This window comes from Phascolarctos cinereus, unplaced genomic scaffold (assembly GCF_003287225.1).
Source record: "Phascolarctos cinereus isolate Bilbo 61053 unplaced genomic scaffold, phaCin_HiC Scaffold_4;HRSCAF=312, whole genome shotgun sequence".
Taxonomy (NCBI): Eukaryota; Metazoa; Chordata; class Mammalia; order Diprotodontia; family Phascolarctidae; genus Phascolarctos; species Phascolarctos cinereus.
Window position 1 is genome coordinate 659,936,357 of NW_027555847.1, and position 18,076 is coordinate 659,954,432.

General features: G+C 43.3%; 1 protein-coding gene across 1 annotated transcript in view; it reads right to left on the reverse strand.

Moving 5' to 3' along the window:
- The window catches only part of CACNA1A (calcium voltage-gated channel subunit alpha1 A), a 251,744-nt gene that overhangs the window by 112,669 nt on the left and 120,999 nt on the right, over nucleotides 1-18,076 (reverse strand). The window contains 2 exon segments of the mRNA XM_020995037.2: nucleotides 12,029-12,222; nucleotides 15,715-15,867. Of these exon segments, the coding sequence (XP_020850696.1) occupies nucleotides 12,029-12,222; nucleotides 15,715-15,867 (347 nt within the window).

Sequence of the window (18,076 nt, forward strand, 5' to 3'; positions counted from 1 at the left end):
AACTCTATTAGAGGAAGCTAATGATAAAGCCAGGAAAAGGACCCAAGTGTTCTGCTATCTGGAGGACTGCTATGTCCACAATACTCTTGCTGCTGCTGTGGCTCATGGTAATCACATAAACTCATACGTACCGCAAGTATAAGAAAACTAACAATTAAAAGTTCTCCCACAGTACTTTACGATATTTGGTGTGAGAAAAGATGCAGAGGCAGCCCTAAAGTACCTTCTGAATTGTCAAAAATTAAATTAAGTTCTATATGACTTGAGTAAAAAGGATTGCCTCTTGATGGTGAAATTCTTCAAATACTCTTATTTGCAGATGTTATTGTACTAATTGCAACAAACCCTAGAATGCTGCAAAGCTTTGTCAGTGGAATCCACAGCAATGTGATAAAGACTGGTCCAACTATCTACACTGGAAAAACTAAGTGGATGAGAAATATATTCTGCTTAGATTATGAAAATCAATCCATTGGTATGTATATCTTTAACAGACATTACAACTAGACAATAAGCTAGGCCCAGAATTAGTAGGAAGGAGATATTAGGCTGGATCCTGTCTGCTCACTCCCTTAAAAGCCCGTCTCTTTAGTACCCCACATTATCCCAGGGATGCTGTATGGCTGCACATTATAAAATATCACAAGAATTAAATTTACAAGTAGCCCAAAGGGCAGCCGAAAGGTGGTGCAAGTAGGCTCTGTCATGTTACTATTGAAAAGGTGCATGTGAGGAGTGGCATAAAAGATATTATGGAAGATGTTTATGAACAGATAATATAGTAAGATGAGGCAGTCATATAGTAAGAATGAGATACAACAGATGGACAATCCGGGTAGTACACTGGTATCCTTCATACACATATACATATGGATATATATGTATATATGTATAAATACATATATGCATACAGATGTATTTAGCATTTTGCAGAGACCATCTAATCAAGGGAGGCCATGAGAAACTATGGCCAAGAATTACACAGGATGAAAAGGCATGGTGGTGGTGTTATCTGTATTAATGGAAAGAATATTCTTGCTGATGAAGTCAAAGATTTATCAAAGTTGCAACAGTAATAGTAATCATTATAATAACTCTGAGCCCAGTGCTATTTCTACAGATCTATATATTTTAGTGTGTTCTAATTCCTTGAAAATCAGAAATCGAGGCATGGTTTCTCTCCCCCCCACCCCCCCAAAAAAGTCACCAAAATATTTGGCTAATTAAAAGATTTGATTTTCCAGTCATTCAGAATAAAGGGCATAGTGGATAGAATGCTGGACTTGGAATCAGGAGGATTCCTGACACTTACTCCTATACTTCTGACACTTTGTAACTGTGTGACCACAGGCAAGTGATTTGACCTCTGGGCCTCAGTTTTCTCATCTGTAAAATGGAGATCATAATAGCACCTACCTTCCAGGGTTGCTGTGAGGGTCAAATGAGGTAACAATTGTAAACCCCTTTGTAGCCTTGGAGGTACCATTTGTCAGTTGCCACTATTGTTGTTATTATTACATATAGTACTTACATTGCATTCGCATTATACATAATGTTGCTAATCGAACTGACTAATGTCTTGCTATGAGTTCAAACAAACATCACCAAAATGCAATGATGTGGGTAAAAAGTTGACATGCATATGTTAGCTGGAAAATGTTATCATGCCACTAGACAGACATTGCTGTCAGTTGGCTAAGCATCAATCTGCTGACTTCTTAAATCCCTGATGGACACTATCCAGTGACCACTGTTGGTGCTGGGCTTGAAATGTAAGCCCCACACACAGACTACGCACATATCTATAAACACACAGTGGAAATCTGTGAGAGGGCTTTTGCTCATTTCTTACCCTCTAACGTCCCTCCTGTCACCTTCTGATCGTCTTTCTTTCCCCTTACTTCCTCCTCCTCTTCTGCCTTCTCTGAACTTGCTGCTTGGTTTTATAGTGCTGTCTGTGTCTGTGTCCTTCTACCTCTAGGTCCCCAGACCTAGATTTTACAGAGTCCATAAACTTGAGTGGGAATTTTTTTCCCACGTTTTTATTTTTGCCAAGCTCTAACTAAAATTTAGCATTTCCTTCCATTATGAATGTAGGCAGCAAACCACAGTAGGATTAAGCTTCTCCAGACTGTGAAAGGAGTCCGCGAACCAAAAAAGGTTGAGTACCCCTCTTCCATCTGCATCCTGTTAACAAAGGTAAGCTTTGAGAGAAGAGTCGCTCTGCTTCTTTGACCTCCCACATATCAACACGGCATCAGCATAGAACCTTTTGCAAAGGTAGGTATTAATTTAATATGGAAATTTCCATATCTGATGATGGGAGGAGGAGTGGGGAAAGAAGGAGAGCTCCTAATAGCAACTGACGCTCAAGGGACAATTTCATTAAATATCTATAAATCTGGAAGGTCCTTTCCTTGTTTGTTAAGTGATGCTGGCTGATGAGCTTAGCACTCTATATTTATCTTCTGAGTGGGGACAGCCTAGAAAGAGGCAGTTCCAGCTTCACCCACACACCCACTGTCAATCTGCTTCACCCCTGCTTGCAAGGAACAAGTAGGGAGAGGGTCCCCTGAGGGGAGCTGAGTCAATCTCTGGTTTCTCTAGACACTGCCAAGTCGCTAGCTTTGGGCACATGTGGTGAGGGGGTTCCTGGAAAATGGGGACACCTGTCTGTCTAGAAACTACACTGTGCTCTAGCAGAGAAATCTAGCAGCCACCAAGAGGGAGGCTTTACCTGGTGCCAGACCTGTTATGCCTCAGCCCTGGATCTCTCCATCCAATTTCTCTCCCCCCCTCCACTCCCACTTCCATCCCATCGAGGGTTTCCTCATCTCCATTCTTCCCACCCTGCCCTTGCTCTGGCTTTGGAAGCCATTCTCATAGGCCTAAGGACTTCTCAGAGCTTGGTAGGGAGATGTGCACCATGTGGCTGCAGTCACACTGGACACTCACCATCAGCTGACACATGGGAAATGCCCATTGCTCTCAGGCCATTTGGAAGGTCTCTATGAACAGGTAAAAAAGCCAAAGGGAGAGTGAAATTCTCCTTAGAACTGAAGGCCCCTCTCATTCCTGCCTCCATCCCAGGGATCTGGGGCACAGGCAGTGATTTTCCCTTTCTAAAGAGAGCACCCAAAGTCTCCAGGGGTTAGTTGGGATGATACCTCATTACAAAAATGTGCCTGCTCTGAAGGTATGTGATTAGAGAATGGGAAGACATGCCAACTGCAAGGACAGGAAGAAGGGGAACACAATTGAGCACAGAGTGCCTTGGCCCAGAATCTTCATGGAGAGCCATCTCCAGCTAATTGGGTCTTTTCTAGACACTGTCACTGTGAGAGTTTTCTCTTGCAAAACCAATTAATTTGTTCAATGAACTTTTTTCAGGCACCTACTATGCACAAGAGAGATAGAGATTTGCCTTCATGGATCCTACGATCTAGTGCAGAGCTCTGATGCATGCATCAAGGACAGTAGTACTAAATAGTATATGATGAGTTCGTGATAGAGCAAAAGCACATTTCTAAAGAGAAGAATCAGGGAAGGGATCCTAGGGGAGGTGGTGTCTCAGTTTGGATTCGAAGGTTGTGTAAGACACTTCCATTATGAATGTAGGCAGCAAACCACAGTAGGATTAAGCTTCTCCAGACTGTTAAAGGAGTCTACGAACCAAAAAAGGTTGAGCACCCCTCTTCCATCTGCACCCTGTTAACAATGGTAAGCTTTGAGAGAAGAGTCGTTCTGCTTCTTTGACCTCCCACATATCAAGATAGCATCAGCATAGAACCTTTTGCAAAGGTAGGAAAGTGTCTTCCTCCATTCCATGGCCTCCTGGATTCTCTGAATATTAATGGGGAGCATGCTTTCTGTCCACTGCTGTTGAATCCCTTTTCCCTCTAGTCATTAGGAATCTTCATAAGTCTAATGGGCATCTGGCAAGGAGACAGTTTAGAGGAGCAGCCTGAGCATCTTGTTTTAAGCAAGGATCCTGATGACCATGGCCTCAGCCTTCCCAGGCCCATGGGAAAGTTTTTGTGTCATCGCCTTGTTGGAAGCCATCTCCTGTAGGACTCCTACTTAGTGAAAAGGATTCTATCTCTTACTTCAGCTGGGGTTCAACGTAGAATATCTATGAACCATTCTTTCCTGGAAGTGTAGAATTATTATCTCTTCCCCACCCACCCACAGTTTTCTTTCCTGGCCTTGTCCCACTTGGAATCCTAAGGACATTAGAGCAACAAAATTCAATACAACTGGCATCCTACTGAATTCTTACACAACCTTCGAATCCAAACTGAGACACCACCTCCCCTAGGATCCCTTCCCTGATTCTTCTCTTTAGAAATGTGCTTTTGCTCTATCACGAACTCATCATATACTATTTAGTACTACTGTCCTTGATGCATGCATCAGAGCTCTGCACTAGATCGTAGGATCCATGAAGGCAAATCTCTATTTCTCTTGCACGTAGTAGGTGCCTGAAAAAAGTTCATTGAACAAATTTACTATTTTATTCCTTATGATCCCTTGCACAAGTTAGGTGTTTTAAAATGGCTGAACTAATAGATTCCATTTCATTCAATACAACAATTATTTATCAAGGGGTTATAACTGTATGGCACTGTTCTAGATACTGGAATGCAAAGATAAAACAATCTAGTCTGAGATAGCAGGGTGGAGCACTGGGCCTGGTGCCAGGATGACTTGAGTTCAAATCTAGCTTCAGACACTTACTACCTGTGTGATCTTAGACAAATCACTTAACTGCTATCTGCCTCAGTTTCCTTAAATGTAAAATAGGGATCACAATAATATTTACCTCTCTGGGTTGTTGTGAGGCACAACAGACAATATCTGTATAGTACTCAGCACAGTGCCTAGCACATAGCAGGTGCTTAATTAATTAAAAGGCAGTTCTGAGGAGAGATGGGAACTGGAATGTGAACTACAGGAAGTAGCTAGGAGGCTGTAGAAGATATGAAGGCAAGAATATGAAGTATGGCTGGAAAGGTTGGCGGGATGCAGAAATTGAAGGTATCATGGTATTATGGTATGGTACGTAAGGTATCATGCTGAGGAATTTGGCTTTTATCTTAGAGTGAAGAGGGAGCCATCAGCAGAATGATGGTCCGTCCTGTACCTCAGGAAAATTATTTTGGCAGCTGTGTGGAGGATGTATTGGAGAGTGGAGAAATTTGAAAAATAAGAGGCTGTTATTATCATAGTGCAGGTGAGAAGCAACAGGGACCTCTATTAAGGTGGTTGTTGCTGTTTGTTCTTCATTCTCGAAGGGGACCAATGACATTAGGAAATGATGATTTGACTTGCAAATGAACTGGATTTAAGTGAGGGAGGGCTGTGCAAAGTCACCAGCCTCACTCTCTCCTCCACAGCCATCTAGGTCCAGTGGCAAGATATAGAATGTGCCTGACTCAGCATCTCAGGACGACTGGAGATGGCCCAGGATGCAACGGGAGACCTTGGCTAAGGTCTTTCCCAGGTCTCAGTTTGTCTGAGGCAACACTCATTCAGTGATTAAGACTAGGTAAGAAATTGAATGGCCTAATGAACAGGGAGAAGGGGACAGATTGAGGGGGTGTTGGGGTGATAGAATTGGCAAGTCTTTTCAAATGACTGGATGGAGGGGAATGAGGGAAAGGAAAGAGTCAAGAATGATGTTGAGATTGTGAATCTGGGGAAACAGGAGGATGGTAATAGTCTCATTAGAAAGCCTAAAGGAGAAGCTGGTTTATAGGGAAAGAGAATTAGTTCCATTTTAGATATGTCAAGCTTTGAGATGCTGAGTCAGAATCCAAGCGAAAATATCCATCAGGATATTGGTGATGGAGGGCTGAAGTTTAGGAGAGAAACTCAAGCAAGAGATATAGATTTGCAAATCATTTATATAGAGATATTTGAGCTCCCAAGGGATACGGTGCATGAAGGCAAGGAGATGGGAAATGGAGAAGCTCATGAAAGAAGAATGTGGATACAGAGAAGAGAAAAGAGTCCTGGGGAGGGGAGAGAGCCTGGAACTGCAACTTAAGCCCCAGTAATTACCCTTCTCAGCTGCCTTATCCCTCTGTTGATTCCTGTTAAACTTGTAGTCCACTGAAACCTCTGGATCTTTTTCAAATAAACTGCTATTTAGTTATGCCTCTTGTATCTTGTACTTAGGCCTTTTTTGTATCTTCAGTGCTCAGTCTGGCCTATACTTAATAAATGCTTATTGACTGATCGAACTGACTAGTTGAACCATCCTTTATTCTGCATGCCTATCCTGCCCAGCTTCTGTAATATAATAGAGCAATCCTTCCTGCAGTTTACATAATGGGCAAATGGACATTGACTCTAAGATTAGATTGTAAGCTCCTTGAGGGTAGGGACTGTCTTTTGTCTTTCTTTGTACCCTCAGATCTTAGCACAGTGCCTGGCAAATAGCAGGAGCTTAATAAGTGTATATGACTGACCAATGACTAAAAAGTTTCTTCTCCACACTCAGTTATGCATCCATTGCTTGCTGAACTTTAAAAATATTTTCCATAGAGTCTGTCTCATGCAAAGTATGAAAGTCATTCCATATTTGGTGAAAACCAAATAAATACTTTTCAAGCCCAAGTTGGGACTTTGATGCATTTCACAAAAGAAATGAGCTGGCCCTCTGGATAAATGCTATCATAAAAAAAAGAAAGAAAAGAAAAGGAATTCAACAAGATGGATGATGGATACAGCACCTGCCCTGGATTCAAGAAGAACTGAGTTCAAATCTGGTCCCTGACAGTTGACACTTACTAGCTGTGCGACCCTGGGCAAGTCATTTCACACCACTGCCTTGCCTCTCCGCCCCCCCCCCCACATGGATGGTCTCCTGCTAGCACTTATTCCAAGAATCTTTAACAGTTCAATGTCAACATGAAAGAAGGTCTCAAGGGGAGTGCCCAGGGGATCTGTGGTTGCTCCTGCATGATTAAACCTGTTTATGAATGATCTAGGTAAAGGCACAGATGGCATTCTTATCAAATCTGCAGAAAATACAAAATTGAAAGGGATAGCTAAAATCCTCAGTGTCAGAGCCAGGCTCCAAATGAATTTTGATAGTGTTGAATCTAAAATGAAATGTAATAGGATGAAGTATAAAGTCTCACAGTTGCATGCAAAAAAAAAATAAACTTCACAAGTACATGATGAAGGCATGGCTAAGCATCAGTTTAGAAAAAGATCTGAGAGTTTTATGATGAATTGTAAATTCAATGTGAACTAAGTGTGGCACAACAGTAAAAAAAAAATCAATGCATTCTTGGGCTGCATTAAGAGAGGTATAGCTTCTAGAAATCAAGCAGCTCTAGTGTCATTGTTCTGATCAGCCGCCTCTGGAACATCAAATTCACTTCTGGCCACCACGTTTTGGAGGGATATAGATAAGCCAAAGGAGGGCAATCTGGATGGTGAAGGCAGTGAACTTCACATCATATGAGCATTAGTTGGAAAAAGTGGGAATGTGTAGGATGGAGAAGGAAAGATTTGGGGACGTGATGGTTGTCTCCAAGTTTTTGAAAGAACAATGGGTCAAAGCTGCAAAGAGACTAATTTAAGTTTGATGCAGGGAAAACCTTCCCAATGATCCAAGCTATCCTAAAGTAGAATGAACTGCCAACCAGAGAGCTGGTTTCAGAAACCATGGACACAACGTTCCAATGAGGAGGGGGCAAAATAGAACGAGACTTAATGGCTCTTTCACACGATAACCTTTCATCCCCACACCACCCCCACTGAGGAGCAAAGGCTATGTGGCATTACTCCTTGAGCCCCAACAGAGCTACAGCTGGAACACAAAAGACGTGGCAAGGGCTCTGGAGCTCAGTCTTACTGCCAAGCAGAGAGCTGGTTTCAGAAGCCACGGGCACAACGTTCCAATGGGGAGGGGGCTGTTGGCCCAGCCCAGAAGTGGCTTTGGTTCATCAGGCGATGTCACAGTCACAACATATACTTTGGCTTCTCCACAGAAAGCCACTGTGCCTCCTTGGCAGGGAGAAGTTGATGACATCTGATGTCTTTTCACAGAATGAAATTTCAGATTTGGAAGGATTTCAGTGTTTAACCAGCCTTGAAAAAGAATTCTGACGTGCGTTCACCTTGCCTTTGACGAAAACCGTCCAGTGCCCTCATGGAGAGTGACCCCACATCCAGGGCAGCCCACTCAACTCGGGGATAGCTGCACTTGTTCACAAGATGGTTCTGATGTCAAACCTAAATTTGTCTGGGGTGACTGCCACCCATTAATCCTGGTTCATTCCTCTGGGGCAAAAGAGAACAAGACTAATGGCTCTTTCACACGGTAACCTTTCGTCCCCACACCACCCCCACTGATTCTTCTCTCCTGGCTAAATCATGTGACAGGCCTTTCACCATCTTGTTTGCCTTTTGGATGCTTTCCGGCCTACCAATGCTCCCCCTAAAACGTGGTGTCCAAAATCAAACGCAATACTCCAGAGGTGGTAGTCTAGCTGTAAATCTTGAAAATGGCCGAGATACAAGCCTAGGGACTGATGTGGCAAGTGGTACATCCACCCCACAGTGGGGCTGAGGAGGGAAAGTCTGGTTCAATTCCTGACTCTCACGAAAAGAAATTCAAGAAGCAACACCTTTGTTCCATTATTGATCTATACCGAAGTCAAACTGACATAGCAGGGTACAAGGCATTGAATGTGGTTACCTCCAAGCCAACGTTATTTTATCCCAGCTCAAGCCTTGCAGACACCCCCAGTTCTTCCCTCCAGCAATAGAGGGTGGATATTCTAAGTCCTAGAATTTTCTCAGAGCCCTTCTGAAAATCTAGTTTAGAACAGGAATCAGTCTAACCATGCACAATTTCTTTATGTCCTTGCTCCATCCCTCTTCTCACATTGCATCACTGCTCTAGGTTCTGACTTAAGAATGGCAATTGAGATAAAAGGCTTGCCTCCTGAGACCTGAGGAAGGCTGAAGGGAATTGGGGGAATAAAAAAGATAATCTCTTCTTAAAGACACAGATGTTATTAATAGTTTATGGTCTTAGCAACTTTCAGTTTAAACTTCCTGGGGAAGAGACTTCTGGTAACTTTCATTCATTCAGTGTAAGGAGATGCTCTTGAAATTTCCTCCCCACTCTAGACACTTCCTGCCTGGCAAATCATCAATGCCTCCACTCTGAGCTTCCGAGGCTTTTTCTGCCAACCCTCTGGACACCTGACCCCTAAGCCACTTATAGTGCCCTTTCCATTATCACATACTTTTTTGGTCCCACTGAAATTCCTGCCTGGGATTTCTCATCTTTTCATATAACCTGTGGCCTCTGGGTTAAAAATGGACTTTGAGTTCAGCTTTAGGGGTTTTCTCCTACAGTCTCTTTTTGGCTTGGGCCCCCATGCAAGGTTTCCTCTGGGAAGTTCATATTTCATTTCTTGTCTATGTCTCTACAAAGAAGTTTAAGATCCTTCAGCTGCCATGCAAGCTCTGCCTGACATACAGTGGGTGCTTGGTAATGCTTGTTGGTAGACTGGCTGATTTTGTTTAAATTGACCCAAGCTGCAAAGAACTCACACTGCAGCACAAAGTCAAGGTAATTCTCTTTCTCCATTCCTCTCTGAGACCTAGAGCTTCCTCCAGACTTAGAGCACTGGTCTGGAGTTGAAGTCTCCCCGTGCTCTTAGGGTCTACTAGAAAGTTGAGACCCCGTTCCTGCACCTATGTGGTATCATGTAGCTCACAGTACCTCTGAAGGCCAGCATCTTGGTTTTCTTCTCTATATCACCTCTGTTCCTGGTTGCTCCCTGGTTCTGGCTCGTTTGATTCAAGAACAACTCCATTGGGTTTGGGAGGCTTGTCCTAGGAATATCTCTGCTCAGTCCAGGAATTGCTCTACTTAATTCAGGAATTAGTTCATAGACTCAGCAGTGGAAGAGACCTTGGTGGTCACTAGTCCAAACCCTTCATTTTATAGATTAGGAAACTAAGTCTCAGAGAAGGTAAGCAATTTGCTTAAGATCATACTGATAGCTATTGGAGAGCCAGGATTTGAACCCAGACCTTCTGGCTCCAGACACCCTTTTCACTTATTACCTCTGCCAGATGCAGAAACTCAACCATTGCTCTACTGCTGTCACTCTCTTGTTACTGGCTTGAATCATGTAGCTCTGTTTGGTTCAAGAATTCCTTGTAGTTGCCTCTTTCTACTGTCATCCCTGGGGCTCCACAGACCCCTGGAGGGGCTAGTTGTGAAGGCTTCTCTTCAGAGAGTGGAGTCCACATGGATCCAACTTGTTTCTCTCTGTCTGACCTCTTAGGTCTCATTTTTTCCACTTCTCCCAACCTCCTGGTTCAGCTTATCTTTTTAAAGGCTAAATCTCAGGGGCATGAGCTGATGGTGAATCAATGAATCATCTTCAATGTATCAGACAATGGAGCAACCCAGGGCAAGGCAAGGAATTCATACTTTATCAAGGACACATCCTCATAAAGTCAGTAAGGTCTTTTATAGCTAGTATAAGGAAATATCTTCAGTGCTAGAACAAAGCCATCACCAGTAATGATCAAGTACATTCATAGTATCTCCACAGTCTCCCAATTGCCTGCCTCCCATCTGATAATTACTGAGCCAAGATGGCGGAATAAGCAGTAGATCATCGTAACTTTCCCATATTTACCTCCAAGCAATCAAAACAATAAAATAGCACCCCAGAACAAATCCTGGAACAGTGGAGCCAGCAGAAAGACATGGTGGAACAATCTTTTAGCCTGGGACACTTAGAGAACTGAATCTATCTGACAATTACCAGGGACTATTCTTCTTTGAGGTTTCTCTGAAACCAGCATTCAAAGAACATAATGTACTTTGCATCTAATAGTCCAGAAAAATTTCCTAGTGGGTCTGTAGTCACAGAAACTTATTTAGTCAGTGGGGCCAAGGGGGCAGTAGCTCTACTATTCCATGACAGTAGAACTGTTTGGCTTGTTCTGTTTCCTGGTCATAAGACTGAATGACACAACTCTGGCCACCTGCATCACCAATAAGAACGCGATTGTTGGTCAAAAGGAACACAAGACCAGATGAGAGTATGGACTAGAGCAGTGCATCTGCTCCATATACAGTGTTGCGACTCACTGTTTAAGAAGCACTGAAGGGATCATGAGTGAAAAAAGTTGAAGAAGTTCTGACTAGGGAAACCACCCCCAAACTGGGGGAGACAACTTTAGCAGCACGCTGTACTAATATTGGGTGAGGAGTAACTGCAGGCTGGGAGAGAAGGGAGGCATACTTGACCAGCAAGTCATTCTATATCATATATCAGTGTACTAGTAAGGTGACTAATAGCTAATAGCGAGTATTAGTTTTCTGAAAAGATATGGGCCCTGATATTGAATTTCCTGATTCCATTAAAATTCTGACTTCCCAGAGCCTAATATCTTTGAGATCCTGCAATCTCCTTCAGGATCTGGATATGTGGTCTGGGGCCACAGAATGATCAGATTTAGCACAGGAAGGGACCTTGGAAGTCATCTAATCTGACCTCCTCATTTTAGAGGTGAGAAAACTGGGACCCAAAGTTGGGGGAAGTAATTTGCCCAAGCCACATAGGGAGGAAATGACAGAAGCAGGTTTGTTGCAGAATACCACTTCTGCTTTTGGTAACATACCCAAAGCCAGTTTCCTTGACCCCTGAACCTGATTCCTCCTTGGTCTTCTGGAAAGTTAGAAATTCATTTAACCACCAAGTGTAGGTGGCAAAGCCAGGATTCAAACCCAGGATTCTGACTCCAAATCCAGTGTTCCTTCCACTGTGTACCCACCATCTGTCCATATGCATGGTTGCACCAGTACCTCCAACCCTCATAACTCATTTCCCCCCTTCCCCTGACATCTCTTTATCTCTCTATGTTAGTCCCAGAAGCATCTCTGGGACAGTGCTGCCCCAGAGGCCAATGTCTTGCTCTTGCCTTTACCTTCCCCCCCTCTCCCTTTCTCTCCCCAGCTCCTGGTAGCACCCACATTGTAGAGAAGGTCAGTCCATCCTTCCATGGTGATACACTGGAAGACAGTCAGCACGGCAAACAGGATGTTGTCGAACTGAGTGATCCCATTATTGGGTCCTTCCCAGTAGGGCTTGCATTTGGTCCCATTGGGGCAGGTACGGGCGGGTTCCTCGGTTCCACATGGAGCTGGAGACTCGCCCTGAATATCATCTACAAGAGAGAAGGGAAAGAAGCTTATGGGAGTCAGAGGACAGATAGAAGAAGCCTAGTCTTCAAAGGGGAGCCAATTGAAAGCAAGAATCATGCAGACCCATGTAGAAATGGAAGCCAGAGATCAAACAGATCTCACTATGGAGATGTTACAGGTCCCACTCCAGAGCTAAGTTTCCAAGACTTTGTGCATCTGATTGACCTATCAAGCCTCAAAGAAATGGAAACTTGAGGATGAGCAGTGTTATTTTCTTTTCAGACCCAGCTACAATGAATGCTCATGGTGCAAGAGCAAGAATGTATTATTTTATTAGCAAGTTAAGTGGTTGAACATACTCTCACCCTTTTCCCAACCCCAGCAGAAATAAAATAAAATAAAATGGTGACAAGAACCAGGTTTAATGGTGGTAAATTCGTGCTGATAATTTGTAAGTGAAAACAGCAAGGCTTTAATTGTTGCTGACCGAAAGAAGAGTTTTTCATATCAATAGTACAAAAGTAAACAATGCCGCCAGTGAGAAGGATTTTAGTTCTAGCTGGACAGTTCCATCTAGTTTTGGGGGAAAGTACTTCTCAGTGTGTGTGTGGTGGTGGTGCTGGGGCCACAAACATGGAACACAAAGAAAGCTCTTCCAAGATATCACTCCCAAGAGTTCTGGAGTCATTTCCATTTCTCTGGCCACCTGGTGGGTCGGATCCAAAAAGTATCCTTGGGCTTGGGTTCCTGGGCATTGCTCTTCTATTAAAGCAGAGAACCTGACATTTAATTTTGGGGAAAAGTGGGGATTCTTGGCCTGTTGTCATGGTGAGGCCGCAGAGGATACAAACTGAACTGTTAAATGTTCATTTTTGGCCACACTTCTGGTACCACCACTGCCATGGAAGCCCCTGCTCTTCTCCCCCCCTTCTACTAAAATCTTCCTATCCACTAAGCTCAAATCCCACTTCTTCTATCCACCTTCTTTTCACCATCTAAACTTCCAGTAGTTCTTGTTCTTGGAGCTCTGGAGGTATCTACTGTCTATAGAATTCATCTTGGCATTCAATTGTAATTGGGCAGCCTTGTTTTACATGTGAATTTCCTGATTCTCCTACTAGACTAGAAGGTAAGAGCCATATCTTGCATTATCTTCATGTCTCATTGAAGGCCCGGTACAGTGCTAGAAGCAGAATATGGGCTTAACATATATTTGCTTAATGCCTGGGAAAATGAATCCTGAGAAGTTTGTTTAAAACAGCATCTGATTATCCAAAATAGAAGTGAGTCCTTTGCCTCGCTATCTCCAGAGTTTGGTATCTAGGCCCTCCCTCTACCCCCTGCAATCTGGTTCCACCCAAACTTATCTCACAGTCTATCTCTCCATAAGGCCTACACTGCCGTCAAAACAGGTCTTTTTGGTTTGTTTGTTTAAACCATATGTTCTCTAGACTCGGTGACTTTGCTCATATACTTTCTGATGCTTATAATGCCTTCCTTCCTCTCCTCCTCCCCCAAACATCTTTACTAGCTGAAATTCTACTCATCATTCAAGGCTTATTTTGAATGCTACTTCTCCAGTGTAGCCTTTCTTCACCTCCTATCTTCAAAATTATACACCTCTCTCCTGAACTTTCACATCCTACTTAGTACTGTATTGGTGCATAGATCTTCTTCACCACTATTGTGCTCTATGTTCCTAGAGGGCAGGGATCATGTCTTATTTACTTTTATATCCCACTCAATGCCTCAAACGGGGCCTTATAGGTTGTAGGTAGAGGTAGCTGCTTATTAAACATTTGTTGATGTGAATCAAGGAGTCAGGTAGGTGGCTCAGTGGATAGAGCATTGGGCCTGGAGTCAGGAAGACCTGAGTCTGCATCTGGCCTTAGACACTCACTAGCTGTGGGACCTTGGGCAAGTCACTAAATCTCTATTTGCCTTAATCCACCAGAGAAGGAAATGGCAAACTGCTCCAGTATCTTTGCTAAGAAAAGCTCATGAACCTCATGGTCCCTGGGGTCAAGAAGAGTAGGACACAACTGAACAACAGCAGCAACAATGAGGTGAATTGAATTGGCCTTTCACTTCATCCACTGAGCTTAAGAAGCCCTCTGAATTTTGTTTTTAGAAAAGCAAAGATCCAAAGGGTACATGAGACTTGATTACATACCCTAAAATCCATTGATCTACTGGGTGTGTGTACCCAAACCATATACTTGTGGCAGCACAGTACAGTGGGAAACACACTGATTTTAGAGTTAGAAGACCTGGATTTGAATCCTGACTTTGCTATCTATTCCCTATATAACCTCAAGCAAGTTACTTCCCCTTCCTGGGTGTCGGCTTCTTCTTCTGTAAAATGAAGTGGTTAGAAGATTTTTGAGGTCCCTTCTGGTTCTAAATCCTATAATACCGATTTTGGCCACCAGATTCCTAAGAAGAAATGATGTCCCACTCCATTACACTATGTCTGCCTCATCTCCATGCAAACAAACCAACTTCCTATCCTCATCCACCAGTTGTGAAAAAGGGACCCTGGCTGATCTGATTGTAGGTGATATTTCCAATGGGTCATGTCCTGCATCTCTCTCTCTCTCTCTCTCTCTCTCTCTCTCTCTCTCTCTCTCATTCCACCAGGGTGACGTGGCCAGAAGCAGAAATAGCTCTGCCTCAATTAACACCTTCTCCATCCGGGAGAGAAATAATTAGGACGTTCCATATTGAGTACACTCCACAAGCCCAGGAGAAAAGAAGACAGAAGGAGTAGGAGAAAAGGGGGGGGGGAAGAGCCTCTCAAATAATCCTACCCCACTTTTTTTTTTGGCTTTGCCCCGTCACTGTCTGGTAGAGATATTGGCTGTGGATAGGGTCACTAAAGATGTCGCCTAAACCCCGACTGCAGGCACATTTGGCAGTAAGAAGGAACACAGCAATTATTCCTGGAAACCTTCCCTTCTGCACAAGCTAACAATGGTGGCTCCAAGAGGAGGGTCAGGGAACCTCTTTCCCCTCAGGTATAGTATAGGTTCTCTTTTTGTGAAACACAACTTTCCTCCCACCATATTGGTCCTTTAGGATAATGTTAGGAGTTGGGTGGGAGTCAGGCACCCCTAGGAAATGTGGCTAAAGATGAGCAGGAGAAACAAGAATAAATTCCTCCACTGTCCCTCCTGGTGCTCTCTATAAATAGGGTCGTAGTGATGAAGTGAGATTTCTGCTCAGGGTGGGCTCCTTTCATCCAAGTGCAATGGAAACTTAGGCTGGTCCCTACCCTCCGTCTTCCCTTGTTTCAGGACCCAGAAACACCCTAAGGCCTTAGATGACAGCCCAAGGTCAACCAAGTCTTAACCCATTCCCTGACTTTTCCAAAGAGAAGCTCTCCTTCATTGCATAGATGCCAGGAACATAAATGAGCTTCCATGCCTGTATCCAAGAGGCTCCTGTAATTAACAACCAAAGAAGGAAAATGAAAAGAATGCTTGAGAAGCAGACTCAAGTGGCCTGGACCTTACCTGTCACCTCCTCAAAGCAGGTGGTATGAAATTTTCCCATATAAAATTCTAACCCTATGATTGCAAAAATAAGGATTGCAAAAAACAGGAGGAGGCCAATCTGTAGCAAAGGTATCATCGCCTTCATGATAGACTTCAGAACAACCTGTAAACCTGGGAAGAAACAGAGACAAACCCCATAGTCGGTAAGATAGAGAATTCCAAAAGAGCACCAGGTACCTCTTCACAGACTTTCAGAGCTCAGGGAAAAGTTAACCTCTACAGAAGTGGCTCCTAACTCATGGGCTGTGGACCAACTGGGGAGTAGGGGGAGAGAAGGAATATCCCTTCTATCAACTGAATAAATAACACACCTTGCATATAGATAGGCCATGATTTTTTCCAAATGTATGCTAATGTTTCTATGATTAACAAAACACTGAATTCTTAGTAGCTTTTTGTCATCTATTTTCTCATCAATAGATGAAAATAATACAGCTATGATGTGAAAGTCAGTGAAATTTTTTGACATTAAGAAGGAGGTCCTTGTACTCAAAAAGGTTGGGCCTCATCGTTCATTGTTCTGAGAAAAGGGGGGGGGAGGAGGAGGAGGAGGAAGAACAAGAAGAAGAAGAAGAAGAGGAGGAGGAGGAGGAAGAAGGAGAAGAAGAGAGAGAGAAGAAGAAGAAGCACACAGAGAAGGAGAAGCAGAAGAAGAGAGAGAGAGAAGCAGAAGAAACAGAAGAAGAAAAAGAAGGAGGAGGAGGAGGAGGAGGAGAAGCAAAAGAAGAGACAGAGAAGAATAAGGAGAGAGAGAAGCAGAAGCAGAAGCAGAAGAAGAAGAAGAAGAAGAAGAAGAAGAAGAAGAAGAAGGAGAAGAAGAAGAAGAAGAAGGAGGAGGAGGAGGAGGAGAAGAAGAGAGAGAAGGAGAGAGAGAAGCAGAAGAAGCAGAAGAAGAGGAGGGAGAGAGAGAGAGAGAGAGAGAGAGAGAGAGAGAGAGAGAGAGAGAGAGAGAGAGAGGAAGAAGGAGAAGAAGAAGAAAATGAAAAGGAAACAGAAAGACAGAGACAAATATTTCCTTGGGGAAGGAAAAGAAAGAGAAAGAAGTTTCTTGACTTCCAACTTCAATGAAAATCGGGCCAGGAATTGCCATTATCTATGATGTCCCATTTCAGGCAAAAGAACTAAGAGAAAGATGGTGGCGAAAGAAGTGGCCTGAGGAAGTCCCAGGGTAGGAATGAATTCCTCAGTAGTGAGATGAGGGGATTGAACTAGATGGTGTCTAAAATTCCTTCCAGCTCTAACACTTGATGATTTTTAAAGTAGTTAAGTAACTGTGGCCATAAATCCTTTAGATTTCCAAGCTCTAAATATCATGCATAATTTGGCTATATGACTAGAAGGCATATAATCTGCCATCTGCTGCTTCCACCTTCTAGAAAGGTGGAAACCCCTCTAAGGGAGAAAAATTGTTTGGCAGAATTCAAGGAACTGTAGCCAAATTCAATAGTGGAAAATATCAGGGTAAGTGCTAATAAAGGCCTCAACCCGCCTTTCCTCAAGAAAAAAAAATGAAATTTGCTTTTCAATGGAGCCAATTTCTTTTCAAAGAAAGGACTCTGTTGAGCAAGGTGAAGAATCACTATCATAGACTCACACAGAATCAGAGAATTTCCAAGGTGGAAGGGCTCTCAGAGACCATCTAGTCCAATGAATGCCTGAATAGGAATCCATTTTTCAACATCCTTGACTGGTGTTTATTTAACCTTGGCTTGAAGATCTGTGGTAATAGGAACTTGCTGTCTACCCAGGAAACTCATTCCACTTTTGGACAATGCTAATTATTAGAAAGTTCCTCTGGGAGGTCCCACTGCTGGGCAACTTAGAATGTCTTATTGCTTGACCTGGACTAAAAGAAACCTCAGAGAAGAAGCAAACAATGCCAGTCTGGCCCCATTTTGAAGGAGGAAATGAAAGCCTACAGCAATTTGCTTAACGTTAAGTGAGGAGGGAGGACATAAATGGGTCAGGACTGATATGACTTTGGAAAATGATTTCACTTTTTTTGTAATAAAACTTCTACACAATCCTGACCTGAGAATGTGGCTTGCTGGTTTTGGAAATGTGCCTTAGTGAGCTGGGAAGCTTGGGACTGTGTCTGGCCTACTTCAGAGAAGACATCCAGCCCTATGACCAGTGTCTCTCAAGGCCCTACTAAAGATCCTGTTCACTACCTCTTGAGGCTCTCTGGATTCCCCAGAGAGAAAAACCCAGGATCCATTGGTCATCTTAAATACAGGAAGTGGCAGAGAGGAAGCAGGTGTTGACTTCTTATGGTGGCATTAGGAAGCAATGGGGAAGGTACAAAACTAGAGTGTGGCAA